This window comes from Polistes dominula, unplaced genomic scaffold (genome assembly GCF_049000335.1).
Source record: "Polistes dominula isolate Pdom_NZ unplaced genomic scaffold, Pdom_raw_medaka contig_28, whole genome shotgun sequence".
NCBI lineage: Eukaryota > Metazoa > Arthropoda > Insecta > Hymenoptera > Vespidae > Polistes > Polistes dominula.
The window spans coordinates 1,492,659-1,510,732 of NW_028300879.1; the positions used below are offsets into that span (position 1 = coordinate 1,492,659).

Sequence of the window (18,074 nt, forward strand, 5' to 3'; positions counted from 1 at the left end):
TTTGAACGTAGGTGGGGGTGCCGACCTGAAGGGTCACGTATCGTGGCTAACGTTGCGTTTTAAAGATCCAATTGTGGAAAAGGCCTTTCACAGTGCCAAAGAGGCCTTCTCACCTTTGTCTTTGCTCGGTGGCCCTTTAGTGATGATGTGTGCATCACCGGTATGGAGATTGCATCCATGGGGACCTTTCACTTGGGGTGGTGCAGGCGTGCTTGTACTCTTTGGAGTGGTGCTAGCCGGTGCCACGTGTCTTGGGAGTGCAGTAAGAGCGACGTGGTTGAGAAGAACATTAGCTTTGTTGATGACCTTCTCTCTAACCGATTTCCTACTTCTCGACATGGTATTGCAATATTCTTTTCAATTTAACTTTGATAGTAAAGCAAGTTAAAAACGCTGTTGTTTTTTTTTTTGTTAGTGTAACTGTGCTATCATCGACGAAATTGAACCAAAAGGAAACATGTCGTACTGGATGCGTTGTCCTTATCCTTCTTATTATTCTTATATCGGTGTGCTTGCCCTCGTAGCAATTTCTATGCCAACTTACATCTGCTATCTTGGAAAGGCATTGCTGATGTACATTCTAGCCGGTGCACAGTGTACTATTAATATAGTATTTCTCGGAACTTCTTTGGAATTGGAAGAAATGGCTACTTTACCACCTGATCCGATCACATATTCATTAAAATATACCTTGTCGGCTTCGTTGATCACCATCGCCACTGCCTTGGTCATCGTAGCTAGATACGTAAGTAATTACCTATCTAGATTGAAATCGAACGAACTACCATCTCTCTCGGATAATCGAAAGCGTTGATTACTTAGCTCCGTTCTGTCCTCTGAGTGGCACGGGAACTTCAATCGATTTTCCAATTGCTAGAACTTCAGTGATAAATTGGATCGTAGCTAATACGACGATTGGTGAAAGCTTTTTATTCGGGATTTTAATTGACACGAAATTGTCACGTGAAATCTCTCTCTTCCTTTTTTTATTTTTTTTTTATTTTTTTTTTATTTTTCTCGTTCGACAAAAGAAAAAAAAGACAATTATCGAATAGAAATTGAATAATTGAATAAAATATTGTAATTGGAATGAGTGTGAAATAAATAAATTGAATAAATGTTTTTTTGTCATTAGGCCGAAAAAGCAAGAAGAATGCTTTATTTACGTGGCAGAGAGGTAGCAGCTCAAAGAGAAAGAGCTGCCGATATGAAACGAAGAAATGGCGCATTAATATACAATATATTACCACCACACGTAGCAATTTATTTTCTTTCAAGAGCAAGGCATCACGATGATCTTTACAGTCAAAGTTATGCCGAAGTTGGTGTATTATTTGCAAGTATGCCCAACTTTGCCGATTTTTACAGCGAGGAAAGTATTAATAATCAAGGACTCGAATGTTTAAGGTTCCTCAACGAAGTTATCTCCGATTTTGATGCTGTAAGTCAATAATATAAATCTCTTAACGATTTAACGATCATATTTTACATGTATTTTCATTTTCATTAGATATTGGATCAAAACAAGTTCAAAGACATCATTAAGATCAAAACAATAGGCTCAACTTACATGGCTGCCTCGGGTATAACTGAATCCCAAGAGTCTGAGGATAATCCAAGGTGGACTCACCTATCGACTCTCGTAGAATTTGCTTTAGAATTAAAAAAAGCTCTATCGGGAATCAACGAACAGAGTTTTAATCATTTTGTCCTAAAAATGGGTATCAATCATGGTCCAGTAACTGCTGGGGTGATTGGTGCTCGAAAACCTCATTACGATATTTGGGGTAACACCGTAAACGTTGCTTCGCGAATGGAAAGCACCGGAAAAGTTGGATGTATTCAGGTAAACATAAACATTACATATTTAATTTATTGTAAAAGAAAAAACGATTATAGGAAATGAAGTATCAATTAATGAAATTTTAGGTTACCGACGAGACTCGAATAATTTTGGAACCTTTTGGATTTGGTTTTGAACAACGTGGCCTCGTCTTTGTCAAAGGAAAGGGTCAACTACTCACGCACTATTTAGTATCTAAAGATGGAGTGTCCCTTGAACTTGACAGTGATCTTCCTGTTGAGCCGACTCATCCAATTATTTATCAGTAACAAAATTGGAGGCACTAATATCATCAGAAATTGATCATTTGTCGATCTTTCATCGATTGTTCTGAGAAGAATGAAGCTACAGAAATGATTTCACACTTGTTCCTTTCTCTTTTTCTCTTTTCTGTATTTTCCTTCTCTCTCTCTCTCTCTCTCTCTCACACACTCTCTCTCTCTTATTCTTTCTCACTCTTTTACTGTTTCTCTTTATCTTTTTAATTCATTCTAGTCTATCATTAGAATTTATTATTCGTGTTCGTGTCATATAAACAATTACTGATTAAAGTAAATATAATTAAAATAATAAACCGCGCGCGCAAAGAAAAAAAGAAAAAAAAGAAAAAGAAAAAGAAAAAAATTCAGAAATTAAATAATCTGATTATTTTTTAAAGAGAGATCGTAAACTCGAGCTTCCTCTAGCCGATGTAATTTATTTTTTTACACTTCTGAATAATCGAGTTTATCATAGCACAAAATGACACGAGTACGTGTAACGCATAGGGTATATTATATTAAGAAGAAAAAAAATGGAAACAACAAAGAGAGAGAGAGAGAGAAAAAAGAAAAAGAAAGAAAGAAAGTTAGAGAGAGAAATAAGAGAGAGAGAGAGAGAGAGAGAGAGAATAAATAGGAGGGGTTAAAGAGTGAGTAGAGAAAAAGAGTGCGCATGTAGAGGTGGGTGATTAAAAGAATAAAACCAGGTAATAAAAAGTTTTTAGAAAAAGAGGAACGATAAAGTACGGCCTAAGCGCGAATGAAGCGAATAATTACAAAAAAAAAATAAAAATAAAAATAAAAATAAAAATATAATAATAAAAAAGAAGAAGAAAAAATATAGGATGATAAAAAGGGAAAGAAAAGCATTTAAAAAAAAAAAAAAAAAAACCAAATAAAAAAAAAAATAAAAAAGATGTCGGTATCTACGGTATAGAAATATAACTCAAATTCTTCATTTGTATGAATCTACTTTGTTTTTTTGTTTTTTTTTTTCTTTTTATCTTTTCAGAATAATCGTGACTCTTTTATTGCTACTTAGATACGCTGACGATGAAAAATGATCTCTAAATAAATTATATTGTTTAAATGATTGAAACAAAAACAACAACAACAACAACAACAACAAAAACACCTGGGAAAGGAAGAAAAAAATGAAAAAAAGGAAAAAAGAAAAAATTCATGGAATTGGTCCTATTTGGAAAAAAAAAATTGATTAATTTTGACTTGAATAATTAAATGCATATATTACACTTACACATACTACTTCCACGTCCTTTCACTGATCGCTCTCTTGTAAACAGTCGATGATGACATATTTACATGCATACATACATATGTGCAAGATGATGCGCTTATATCGCGCATATACGCGTCTGTACGAAAAAGAAAAAGAAAAAGAAAAAACAAAGGAAAAAAATAAGAAAAAAAGATAATTTAAAAAAAAAAATACAAAGAAAGAAGCAAGTAAATATTACACACTACACATAACACACGACGAGTATTATACATATACGTACATACATACACACAACACACACAACATGAAAAACATATTACATATACGCGCGTGAAAGACGCTTTATGCGGGATTTCTGTAAAGTAGCAATAAATGGAATATCGTGTAAATAATCGATTTATCGATATAATAGGTACGACGATTGGAGATCGTTTATGGTCGGAATATAAAGTATAATAAAAGTAATAGATGATTTCTTTCAATTTTGAAAGGAATAGTGTAATGAGAAACTAAAAAAAAAAAACTATGAGCGAGACAAATTGTATGTATTATCGTGTACGATGATGATGATGATGATGATAATGATGATGATGATGAATAAATCACTGTAGATATCTTAGCACCTTTAGATGTGAAGGAAAGATCGATATTATTACGAAATGATTATAATTTAATATTCTAAACAATTGTCGAGATGAAAGGAGAATCTAAAAATGAGCACACATACTAAACACACATCATAAACCAACGACACAAAGATATATGTACACAGAAAATTGATTATGAAGATCAATGGCGTGAAACAACCCCGTCTCTAAATCTAATTGAAATAAAAAAGTTGTCTTAATGGCATACAATAAAAAAACAAACACTATCGATACAACCTACGAGCACGCTAATCACCTCTTTTTCTTTTTTTCTTTATTTTATTTTATTATTATTATTATTTTTTTTCTTCTTTTTTTTTTCAAAGCAATATTCTTTGATGTTCCAATTATTTCTGTTCATCTTTTAATACAATTCTTTATTCTATAATATAATATAAAAATGATATCGTTGATATATTTCAAAACATATATAAATAATATATAAATATAATATATATTATATATAATAATATTTATATTTTATTTATTATATAATTATATATATATATATATATATATATTATACGTAATATGGAATTAATAGAAAATTATCAACGCTTTTAAAAAACAATTAATCTTTGATATTTTTTGTGATGATACTTCGATTGAAAAAAGTAAAATCATCATAAAACTTACCTTACGTATAAGTTGAATCACCTGGCTCATAAAAATTTGTTCAAATCATTTGAAGTATCCAATAGAAAAGACAATTATTATTTGACAAGCCTAAAAATCATCGCAAAAAAAAAAAAAAAAAGAACAAAATTTCAAGACCTAGACTTTTTATTACATAAAGAAATAAAAATATGTTTTTTCGTTTCTCTAAAATATATGGATGGTTAGGGATAACAATTTTTGAAACAAAGTCTACTCGAGATTTGTTCATGACGTATTATTATTTTTTTATGACGTATATATATATATTGAGTCAACGTCATTGCAACAACGACGTAATTGATTATAAACCAGACAGGATATTAATGCAATGAAATTGAATTTCAATGTTTTTCAAGTTAACCTCATTCATAAGATTTTCAAATTTGAATTCATTCTTTCATTCTTTTTTCTTTTTTTTTTTTTTTTTACCAAAGAGCTTTTGCAAATAGAATTTGATAAGTTTCAAGCGAATTTTGCAAAGACGTGATAACGTATGCACCTTCCATTGAATTATTGCTTATTAAAAATATAAATCCTGTTAAAAAAAAAAAAAAAGGTACACGAAGAAAGTGAATTTTTAAATAAATACTTCACATTGTATTGAATAATACGTTAGAAATGAAAATTAACATTAAAATCATGTTTAAAAAAAAAAAAAGAGAATATTTCTATTATTATATTATATTTATCACACACGATGATAACAATGATAATAACCGACAAGATTAATCCTTTGCACTCCTTTGCAATTTTCAATATGACGTTTCGAACAACTCCAAGATCATTTTGACCATCACCACTTTTAACTTTCGTTTTTACGCGTTTTAAACTACAAACAAAATAATATGATCGAAAGAAATGCAACAAGTTATGTCACAAGATTAATTACACACACTATAAGTGTGTGCCGAAACATTTTCCTACCCGTTAAAGATACAACCCTAGTAGCACAAAATATTGAAAAACATTGAATACCATGTTTCTATTTATTTAATTTTTTATTTAACCTCTTAGGCACTACGCGCTACTATAGTGACTTTCGCAGATGCCATCTTCCAGTAGGACACGTCACTATAATGGCTTTCGCGGATGACATTTTTTAAAATATATCATACCTAATTGTATGATTAATTATTAAAGTCAATTGTTCAAGTTAAAGTATATGAAATATATTTTAAAGAAATATTATAATTTAATTATTAAATATTTGATTTTAATGTACTCGCATAGAGAACGACATTGTCTGTTGAACCCTGCCATACAGAGAAACAGCTCCGAGCAAAATTCAACCGTGCCTAAAAGGTTCATTTTAATTTAATATAAAAAAGAATTATAATGTCTTTTTAATATTAAATACACACACGCATTGAATATTTTTCAATATTTTTCTACTATTAGGTAATATTGCTTTTAGATATCGGCGTACCGTGTCGTCGCAATGCCGACAATATGGAGTGCAAAGGATTATAACAAGAAAGTGCGACGCTATCGAGAGAGAGAGAGAGAAAGAGAAGAGAGATTTTACTGACAATTTTCATTGAATTTGAAAGTTTCGTTGCTTTGTACAAAGCATTGATTGTGTGAGTATGTGTCAAGTTAAATATTTATTAATTATGACACATCTTTGTATAATAATGATATCATACTTATATGTACAAGATATAACATATGTATCGATTCTATAAGAATTGTACTCGAAATTGCAATTTCTTTTCTGATAATACCGTAATCTTTCTTCTTCGTGATTATTTGTTTTTTTGTTTTGTTTTCTTTTTGTCAAAATACATTCCAATAATCTACGATCAAATTTATTTCGAGATTTAAATACAATGCTAATTTATCACAAGCGAGAGATAAATATATATATAAGACAGAATATTATTCTTCAGAGTACATTTATCTCTTTTATTATTATTATTATTCTCTCATTTTATGAGAGTTCAATTAATGTTTTTACTTATAATCGATTGTAGAATTTCTTGTTTTTTTTTTTTTTTACACTTGTAACATGTGTAAATAATGATATATCAATGATTGATCAGATCGCTTGTTAAAACTTATCGTTACATTTTTGTCCATTGTTTTATTGTTTTTTTTTTTAAATTTTGTTTCCTCTTAAAAATACCTACATACTTTCGTATCACCCTGTACGTTCATGATAGTATATTATCATTATATGTACATATAGCATATCATCATATACCATGTCGTATCTCAATAATAAATTTGCTGCGCCGATTAAGTTTGATATTTTATAAAAGAAATTAATAATCACTTTTATATGATACATATATATATATATATTAGATTAATTTTATGATATTAATTATTATCAATGATTATCGTTGATCAATTGAATTTTTCTTCATTTCATATTACGATAATATATTTGTCATCGTTGAAAATGATTTTATAGAAAGTAAAAAGAAAATTGTATTTTATTGAAAAACGTGCAAGATCATAATCGGCCTTTTGACATTTTATCGTAAATCGACGTATAATATTTTTTTTTTTTGTTTTAGAATTTCCATGACGAAAAACGTATTTTTTTTTTTTTTTAACGCATTTCGTGCGATTGTCATCGAGAAGTAATCGTATAAACTATAAAGCACTTGAAGAATTTTTATTTTTTTTTTTTTACATTTTTTTCTTTTCTCTTCTTCTTCTTCTCCTTCTTTTTGTTATTTTGTTTCTTGTTTCTTGTTATTTTATTTCCTTTTGGAATTATATCTCATTGTGATAATAATATTAATGCTTGTTACGCGTGCATATTCTTAATCTCGATGCGAACATGCACGAACAAGGCACTGCAAATAAGCAACGAAGATTATTTAATTGTCATTTGATCGTTTTTATGTTTAAATAATCATTTTATCATTATCATCATAATCATCATAAATTCCAAATGTTAATGTTACTCAATTTGTTATATATATATATATATACAAAAAGTTCACTAACCAAGAAAGGGAAGGACTTGTAATTACCAGAACCTGGTATCGAATCGATGATAAAATCGAAAGAAAAAAAAAAAAAGAAAAGAGAAAAAAAAAACTAGAGCATACGCATCGTCCTTGACTAAGGACACGAATCATTTTCATTCAAGGATCCTGTGAAATCTTTCTTGATTATTATTTGTCATACACATTCGACACAATTCCAAGAGAATATACCCTTGAATTTTGTTCACGAATGATATTAATCCTCTAATCTTATCTATAATCGACTAGAATTTGTTATTTTGTTTTGCACGAAAGATTGATAAATCGGTCATACCGATCAATTTGATTTCCTAAAAAGGCCTTCTGGATACGATTAAATGCCTGAATTTATTATGTCAAAAGTTCGCCAATTTTGTTCTACCTCGAATCTTTATGACAAAGTAAGTTAAATTTTGTTAAAAAAAAAAAAAAACAACTCCTAGTAGAACAAAATATTGTATTTAATATTAAAAAGACATTAACAAGGACATTGAATATCTCTTTTTAAATATTAAATACACATGTATTCTCAATATCTTGTTCTACTAGGGAATATTAGTGAAACAAACGACAATTTTTGGCAGACTTTTGACATAGAAATTGATCAGGCATTACCGTCGTAAGGCTCGTTGGCACCCGGCCGATTAAAATCCTGAGTGGAACCAGGATGTCGATCGGGTACCAATAGCCATCCTCACGTTCTGGCAAATTTGTAGACAACACCGAACACCAACACGCTGACCAGCATTAGTACAAGTGCAGTAACAACCTTAGCGAAGACGTTTAGTCCACTTTCTGCATGTTGTTGAGGTCTTCTCGTGGGTACGCTTTGTTTCGAAGCTAAACCACGTGCCAAGTTAGGAAAAGCAAGACTTTGTGTGAACGTCAATTTATGAAGGGATTCTGAAAGGGAGTAGGGTCCTACTGAACCCCTAGCAGCAGCTCTCAAAAGAGCATACTCCAAATCCACAGCATCGAACATGCTATATCTGTAAATAGAAAATCAAAAGATTATTTATGAAAAATTGTTATCTAGATATACCGTAATATAAATCAAGTAAACGAGGAAGAAATGAAGAATGATGATGGTCGTGATTAGAAACATGATAAGGAAAGGTCAAATATCAAATCGATATACGTTGTTGAATTTGTAGAGAAAAGACAATATTTCGTATCTTGGAGTTTATAAAAGCAATGAATGTAATTAACGTCGAAGGCTTCATTAGTAAGCTTGGTACTATCAACATGAAGAATAAAAAAAAGAAAACTGGGTCTTTGCCAAAACACTTGGAGGCGACAACTTTGGTTAAGAACTTCTATCTAACAACCGCTACTATCACTCTTATACAATTGTCAAGTACTTTCGTTAAAAACTTCAACAGTTTTATATATTTCAGTGTATCATAATCACCAACAAATACAAGTTTTAATCTACGATACTCAGTCAGTCAATTTGTTTTATATATATATATATATATATATCTTTCTGTCTCTTTCGTCTATTGTTCAAAAAATGGCCTGAGGTATCTCATTGGGAAGTTCTATAATAAAAATCGGAAATATTTCAGGAAAGAGAGAAGATCTTTGTTGTCATAATTAAAGATGACAAAGAAATTTATCATATATATACATATATGTATGTATTTCTTGTAATGTTCTTATTCAAAGAAAAAAAATAGTATTTTTAGAATGAACGCGATACTGGACAAGAGATTACATACGTCATAATGAGAATTTTCATTGCGCGAAGCTTGCAATATACGAAGATTGATATATATATATATAGGTATATTTACATTGTGCCAGGGTCGCCCCTTGACACGGTCGTCAAGATCGAAAACGTACCACTCGTCGTCGAGATATCATTCGAAGGATTATTTCTGAGACTATGGAATATCTCAAAACTTATAATATTAGATTCCTAAGAGAGAATCAAGGTAGTATGTCGCGGGACGTTATCATCGTACTCATGCGAGATTCTTATCACATACTCGTTCCCTGTCAACGATACGAATATATATATATATATACTATAATGCCCGATTAAAAAAATTTGAATCCATATCGAACGAGTAAATCGATGCGAAATTAGAACGTGACTTTCACTTGGTAATCTAAATTACTGATAAACTTTAATTACTAACACCTTGTACTCCTTTTCTTATTTTCTTATCGAAAAATGGGGAAAAAAAAAAGAAAAAAACAAGAAAAACTGTTCCAGTTTGACCGCATGTTTTTGAATTTTTCAAATAACGTCAATTGGAAGTGGTGGTTATTTAATAACGTAATTGTTTTGGAAGATTGCATTTTCTCGAGTGTTAACATGCAAGATCTTGGTATGAGAAAGACAGAGTGAGAAAGGCAAAGAGAGGGTAGAGAGAGAGGTAGAGTGAGAGAGAGAGAGATAGAGAGAGCTAGTGCTAGCTAAGACCTGTTGATTCTCAAGAGACCTTATCACGTGAAAATGCAAGGGAGATAAGAATAATTGGTCTGATCACGTATAATTCTTGATGCAGATTTACCTGCTACTACGCCGTCTGTCTTGAGAATGCATCGATGCGATCGCTGAACTCGGCATCGATCGGAGACTACTCGTCGTCGTACTGGAAGGGCTCGGTGGTACCGAGGGTGGGTCTTCGTCGATCGAAGTTCTCTCTTGAGTCGGAGGACTCTTTGATCCTAAGTTATGGTGATTATGATGTAAATGTTGCAGGTGCAACCTCGCGTGATCTGGATGCAAGAGACTAGCACGACGAGATTGTTGTGGTGTCGTTGCTGGACTGTTGCAAGCTGCTTTACACGGTGACGGAGATGCCTTCATAAATGAATACGTTACGTTACATTAGAAAATTACATTGTTTACTTTATCAAAATATATGTGCTGATAATGATGATATTAGATTAATAAGAAATTCTTATCAACTCTCCCACTACGATTTTTATGAAACTTTATAAATTTGTAGGATTGCATATTGCACCCTAGAAGTCAATGACCCAACGCTTTCAAGAAAACTTTTACTAACATTCTTCTATATGCCATTTCGTTACAACAGTTGTTACGAATCGTCGAAAGTATAACGCGTAACGGCTCAGACTCGTTATCGTCAAATCAAATTTCTCTCGGTCGAATTTGTTTGCTTTTTGAACTGAATTGATTTGCAAACATTTTTTAAAGTGTTTTATCATTTACTTTTTTTGTAATTATTATAAAAATGTGCGCCTGTATTAATGCAACCCTCCAGACACATTTTGAAAATGTTGCTTGCGAGCGCCATCTGTCGGATCGAAATTTTTTTCTGCCCGAAAGATAGGCAACCCGTCATACATACTTGTATAAACAGTTTTGACTGCAAAAAAATTCCGTCCCAGTAGATGACGCACGCAAGCAACATTTTCAAAGTGTGTCTGGAGGGTTGCATACGAACAGGCGCGAATTTTTACAATTAAATTAATAATTAAATAAATAACTACAAATTAAAAGTCGAAATAATATTATAATAATATTATATAATAAATGATATCTTCAAAAATTATTTATTTGAAGGTTTCACTTCTAACTTGTGTAATATGTACACATGTTTTTTTTTTTTTTTTTTTATACGTACTATCTTTCTACAATATGTTATATCACTTTTATGGAAAATATAATATAATTCAAAATAAAATGCATTTGTATTATAGAACGTGTCAAGTTTCTCTTATTTACAAACGTTCTTATTTGATTGAAAAAATTTAAAATTATTCATCACGAAATTAATACAAATAATAAATTAAATTAAATACGTTAAAAACAAAAATTAATTTTACCAGCATATAAAAATAAAATGTAATAATAAAGGATTAGTTAAAAATATGTTATATTTAGTATGAATATACCTGGATGGATTCGATTCCACTATCGTTAACGTTTTCTTGAGCATCTGGGAAAACAAATGCTTGTTCCTGGCTATCCGCCTCGTATCTCGGTGAATCGCTTGGCCATACTTGTAATAGTGGAAGTCCACCTCGTGTCTCGGTGCATACTTCAGCTGTCACAACGTTACTTTGTTGTTCTGTACCAAGGCACAATCGGCCGAGTTCTCTCAGTGGCTTCTGCTAAACGATAGCAAAATAATATAAGATGTGTGATTAGAATATTTTATATTATATTATCGTATTTTTAAATTGTATTCAAATGTAATTTCATTTGTTAGTTATAAAAAGACGCTTTAAAGTGGATGCCATTATTTCCCCTTTCTGTGTAAATGTAAATGAAAATTTATAACATTTTCAATTGTCCTACTCTATTTTAAACATTATATACATTGCCCGGGCAGTAATGAGTTGACCGTAACATATACGCACGAAATAAGTGTGCACAGGTGACTATTCGGCTTAATTACATTTTTTGAAAGGAAATTTGTGTATTGTGAGTATGGTTTTCTGTTTATTCAGAGATTACGGCCGCGTGTGAGCCTCTTTGACATGTTGGTTTCCCACTTAGGCAACCATTTACTTAGCATAGCCCTAAGGTATGCCCATGATCCAAGTACAGTTCCCTTGAGGAAGGTCCAGGCGTCCTAGCTTCAATCTGTAACCAGGACTTCGAGTAGCCCTGTTCACGTTTATCTATGTGTTTTTTAGAGAGAACTCTCAAGGGTGCGAAAAGGTACTTCACGGTGTACATATTTTCGTATCTTTTTCCTCTCGTTTGTTCTATCCTCGAGTCACGGTTTAATTATACAGTTTTCTTCTGTTAAATAAAGCAATACGTTTGTCCCAACTTTTCTCATTATTTCGTGAAAGTTTTTTACGCCGATGCAAGTTGCCTTTTGTTCCGCGAGAATTAACATCAATCTTTATTTATTTATCTTATTTTTGCAATATTATTATTACAATTATTTGTTTAATCATCTAACTAGCTTTTGTTCAGTACCTGTTAGACTATCGAGATAGTAAACACTTGCACTAGTGCACTTAATAGACAGGATCAACGTAAATTAAACTGTACTCTATCCATTTTCACTTGGGCACTCCATTTCATTTTTAAAGGGCCACATTTTGAAAGCCAGAACAATGAGTAAAGTAACTTTCTACGTTTTTATTCCTAGCCTGTTAAATGTCGACCTTACAATACAGCAATACAGCTATTTTAATTAAAGTTATTATTTAAATGATATATTCACGCGTCGTCATATTATGAAATATGAAAAAGAATGAAAATATTATTTATATTTGAAATATATACAAATGAAATGCAAAAGTGTTTTATTATTATATAATATTGTGTATTATATAAATAATATTATTTGGACATGCAGTAATTTAAAAAAATGTTTTTTTTTGTTAAAAAATCAAGTATTACAAAATAATAATAATAATAATAATAATAATAATAATATATTCAAAGGTAAGAAAATATTTATGTAGATATTAATAGACATTCAATTGATAATTAATTCATCTCTCATCAATAAGAGGATTCATCAACTCCTGATCGGCTTATCTCTCATCAGCAAGAAATTTCATCATGACCTTCAATATGTACAGGTATTCTAAATTCTAATCTCCCTCTTCTATTATCTTCTTCGAACGTAAACGTACGAATAAAAGTAAAAAAAAAAGAGATTCGATAAAAATGGTAATTAAAATCTGAACATCATATAATAAATATAGAAACCATATCTATAATAATATAAAAGTTCATTCAATTCGATCAAAGAAATGTTAACTTTTCCTTCGAATTGTCAACTGATAAAAAATAACAAATGAAATAAAATTTCAAGCAAAAATTCAGTTTCCAGACTTTAATGGATATACTAATTCTGATAAGCAAAAAATTGCAATAATAATAATAAAACCAAAGAATGAACAAGTACGTACGTTATTAAGGTACAGACATTTCCTGTACATAATTTTCATATATTTTTTTAAATTCATTTATTATTAATAAAGCTTTCAAGTTAAATTCATGAAATATGTATGGTATATACTAATGTATTTATTCCAATATCGTAAATAGATAATATCAATAGTTTCCAAGCAAAAATCTAGTAAACATAAAAATGTATGATTATAAGAGAAACACACACACACACACACACACACTATATATATATATAAATGAATAAATCATTTGATTATTTTCCATATTATAATACGAGTTTCACGCGTAAAAAGTCAACGCATATATTTTATTTTGTTATATTTTGTTCTAAACTTGATTCACAAAGATAATTTGACGAACAAGCAAATAATAATAATAATAATAATAATAATATACACTATATAACCAAATAGATTAAAACTTGTGAGTATTTAATCTAAAATGATATCGTACAAAAATGATATTATCTTATTGAGTAGGTATCTCTCGAAATCTCGTTGTTAACCTTTTCTCACACGAACGTCACGATTAGACGTCACGCTTGCATTATTAATTTCATACGAGGATAATAATACATGCTAATAATAATAATAATAATAATAATAATAATAATAATAACGCACAGTATTCGATACAAGGAAAAATTAATTGCGATTTCACGGTGAAACGCGATGATAAGCAACGACGACGAGCCAACACTGAAACTTTTAATGGTTCACTGCTTTTAATGCAACGAACACGGAAAGGTCGACTCTGATCTTATACAAAAAAAAAAAAAAAAAAAAAAAAGAGGGAAGCAAAACGGATGAAATAAGAAATGGATATACCTGAAATCAATATCCACGTAGGTATTTAGTAAAGTGTGAACATAATTGTTGTTGTTGTTGTTGTTCTTGTTCGCAATAGAAAATTCCGACACTAAAGAAGACAACCTAAATTCCAAAACAATTAATAATAAATCTACTAATATATCTTAAACAAATACATATTAATGTATAATTCTCTCTTATGTCGCTAATAATCTCCGATGATTGATGTGACATTTAAATAAAGTTATATATAATAATAAAAGAAAACAAAAATTCCAAATATAAAATAATATGATAATGATAATGAAACTCGAATATTGATCAATTTTTTTTCTTCCCCCATTTTTATTTTGAATTATAACGTGAATATTTAGCAAATGTAAATTTGGATGATTATTATCCACGAAAAAAAAAAAAAAAAAATTAAAATGTGTACAATCGACATTAGCGTAACAGTAGGTCGTAGAGTTAGCAGGGTGTTCGTGACCGTGACAGAAGAATCTCACCTTCTTGCTTGGCCTTGGCACAGGCCGGTCGATGAGGGGAAGAAAAAGACGCGAATCGGTTCTCTGGCACAGTGCCTTTTTACCGTACAAATACAAATATATATATATATATATATATATATATATATATATATATATATATATATATATATATATATATATATATATATATATTATTAACAAAATGTTCCTTCTTTATTTTACTTAATTGACAAATTTGTATTCGATAAAGTTCATTTGAAAAAAAATAAAACTACTACTATCTATTCATCGTGTTATAAAATACTTAGATAACAAAATCTTATTTTACACACGTGTGTATGTGTGTGTGTGTGTGTGTTTACTTCTTACAAAGTTTATATCTAGTTTCTATAATACCATGTAATACACTATAAAAAGAACAAAAGTTTATATTTTCAAAATTGTTATTCAATAGAATGTGCACATGGATTTCTATAAATATCTTATTTCAATATTTGATGATGATGATCATCATGATCACATGTAAACAAAGTATTACTGAAATATATCATCTGTCCTTGGAACTTGGGAGAGGAATGTAAGAAAAGAAAGAACAATGCATTGCTACTTTGCCTATTGTGTTAACGGAATAAACAAACAACTTTCAAATCCGATGAGAGATCCTTCTGTTTACAAATCGAGATGACCATTATATCGGCAGAATCAATCTACATGTAAGAACTCGCAAGAATATCAATAAAGTAATGAAAGTACAATTGCGTCATTAAAATGTACAAGTTTTCATTGATGAGGAAAGATCATTGTCATTGTATTTAAATGATTGGATGAATACAAATGTACACGAAAATATCCTGAAGTGGTTTTTTTGCAAATCGATGAGAAAAAGATTACCTTTAACTCGAGCGGTAAACAAACGAGTGAATCCAGCACTTCGATGAAGATAAGAATAAGTTGGAGGAAGCAAGAAGATGACCCACCTGCATGCTTCCGCCAGTCGCATGGTAGCAGACGACATTGGCACGTTCCAGCAAGGATGCCTTTGGACGGAACCCAAACAGCAATAGTCAAATGTCAAAACTAGAGTATGTCCAGGTAAGTTAGAGCAGATATCGGCCCTGCTCACGGCTCGAAGAGCGACTGCAACCAAATCCGGTCGGTCTCGACTTGGTCGGTGGTGCTGGTAATATTAGTAGTAGTAGTAGTAGTAGTAGTAGTAGTAGTAGTAGTAGAGTAGTGGTGGTGGTAGAAGAGGATGAGTATGCAAAAAAGGAGAAGGAGGAGGAGGAAAACGCGTAGACGACGACGTGTGCGCGCGTTCGAGGCACCGGCGTGTGTCGAGGTCGAACCTGTTTTCACCCGTTTTAGTCAAAACGCCGGGGGGTGAAGAGGGAAAACTGGAGAATCCGAAAGCGGAAGGGAAGAAGGTGTGACAACGAAGCTCGAGAATAGATGAAGAAAATCGTTTTAGAGTAGAATGGCAAATCTAGTCGATGAGATTTATGAAGTTGACTATTCAAATGCTTGAGAAATACAAAACAAAAAAAAAAGAAGAAAAAGAAGAAAGAAGAGAAGAAAAAGGGAAAGAGGGGAGGAGCCGAGAGGGCGTGACGCCGGCGCGAGAGGAACTCCCTAGGTCAAGGTCGAATAGTAGAGGCAGGAGAGAAAGGGTGTAGCAGCCTGCCGATACGGCCCTGAGCCCCATTTGGCCATCAGAGCCTCGTGCAGGACGATCTTCGTTCCACCTCTCTTCCTCTTCCCTCCATTTCTCTCACTCTCGCTCTATACACACCCCAACCCCTTACTCTAATCGATATACCTCTACCCCAGACACGTTTTCCTCTCTTCCTTTCCTTGACAACTGATGGCTCGTTTAATTGTTTAATTAATAAGATACTTATAAATATAATTTTCTCAATAATTCATTTGATCCTTACCCTTAAATACTTGTCTTTAAATTATCTTTGATATATTCAATATTTTTATCTACTATTACAGCAGCCCCTAGTAGCACGAAATATTGAAAAATATCGAATACATGTGTATTTAATATTTAAAAAACATTAAATCTCTTTTTAATATTAAATACACATGTATTCAATATTTTGTACTACTAGGGATACTTTATACTATTTTATTATGAATAACATTAATGTTTTTGAATTTCATTTATTTTTCTTCTTTTTTTTTATCGTCATGCAATTTCGTTTACCGGTAAAACATCCATTTTTATTTTAACAGCCTATCCTATCTCGCTGTTGTTAATAAATAATATATCTGCGCCTTACTGCAGGCTTCACTTTTGACGTATCAACATCGTGTCAGTAGTAATAAACGTATATAGTCAGCCGAGCAACCCGGCTGGACATTATTGAAATGTATCCTTGTTCGATCTCAGCTTTACGTCAATCTGAAAATTATCCTATTCTAACCCTTCACGTCATCATATTTTTGTTACCCTCTTTCTCAATTTCCCCATTACACATTTACATTTTTAAAAGGAACACTTTTACGAAGGGTCTAACAACTAATTGAATTTTCTTCCAACTTTGTAATTGTTTTATCAAACTAACCCTTTAAGTGTCATCCATATTATTATTCATATTTATAGAAATCCAATTCACCAGGATTAGAAATAATTGCTTAGATAATCAGGAAGAATGAAAAAAAAAAAAAGAAAAAAAATGAATAAAAATTCTTTTCAGAAATTTTCAAATATTTAAAACATACAGATATTGACATGCCTTCCATCATACTACGAACCATTCATACCTACGATTAATTTTATCTTACACTGCCTTTGTTGAACATTAATAATTAAACGTACTAATAATAACGACGTACGATGATAATACGAGAAGTCTGAGTTTAGAATAGCTAATGTGATATTACTTGATTAAAATGTCGTCAATTTTTTCGAGGCCAATTTGTACTATATGTTATAAATTGAATTTCAAGGAAGGATGCGTAGATGATCCTTGAGAACAAAAATGACGAGACCAACACTACCCTTGGACACAATTTAAGAAAAATATATATATATATATATATTAAATATATTATGCAAATATATGATACATTATATTATAAACTGTTATTTTCTAATATATATTTATATATAATCTATTTATAAATGTAGTATATATATGTGTATATATATTATATTATAAATTTTATTATTTATTGTATTATAATTATATTATATAATTTTTATATTTTATATATAATATAAAATTATATATACATATAATATTTTAATATATTTTATTATTATAAATTTTAATAT

The 18,074-nt window shown here is 30.8% G+C and overlaps 2 protein-coding genes across 4 annotated transcripts in view; one reads left to right on the forward strand and one right to left on the reverse strand.

Moving 5' to 3' along the window:
- Ac3 (adenylate cyclase 3) overlaps positions 1-4,226 on the forward strand; it is an 8,750-nt gene extending 4,524 nt beyond the window's left edge. Inside the window, exons 5-9 of the mRNA XM_015318601.2 lie at positions 12-340; positions 416-745; positions 1,136-1,441; positions 1,511-1,846; positions 1,930-4,226. Coding sequence (XP_015174087.1) covers positions 12-340; positions 416-745; positions 1,136-1,441; positions 1,511-1,846; positions 1,930-2,112 — 1,484 coding nt within the window. The 3' untranslated portion in view covers positions 2,113-4,226. The remainder of the gene's footprint in view (positions 1-11; positions 341-415; positions 746-1,135; positions 1,442-1,510; positions 1,847-1,929) is intronic.
- Positions 3,077-16,328, reverse strand: LOC107065177 (uncharacterized). Of its 3 annotated transcripts, XM_089174239.1 has the most exons (5): positions 15,769-16,328; positions 11,505-11,723; positions 10,151-10,443; positions 8,398-8,617; positions 3,077-7,454 (listed from the first exon to the last, which is right to left on the reverse strand). In XM_089174239.1, exons 1-5 carry the CDS (start codon positions 15,772-15,774, stop codon positions 7,422-7,424), a joined length of 771 nt encoding a protein of 256 aa, XP_089030365.1. In that variant the 5' UTR covers positions 15,775-16,328; the 3' UTR covers positions 3,077-7,421. The 3 variants fall into 3 exon arrangements, with proteins under 3 accessions (XP_089030365.1, XP_015174107.1, XP_015174108.1); XM_015318621.2 differs by having other exon boundaries at positions 3,077-8,617; positions 15,769-16,324; XM_015318622.2 differs by having other exon boundaries at positions 3,077-8,617; positions 11,505-11,720; positions 15,769-16,323.
- Between the last annotated feature and the right edge of the window lie 1,746 nt (positions 16,329-18,074).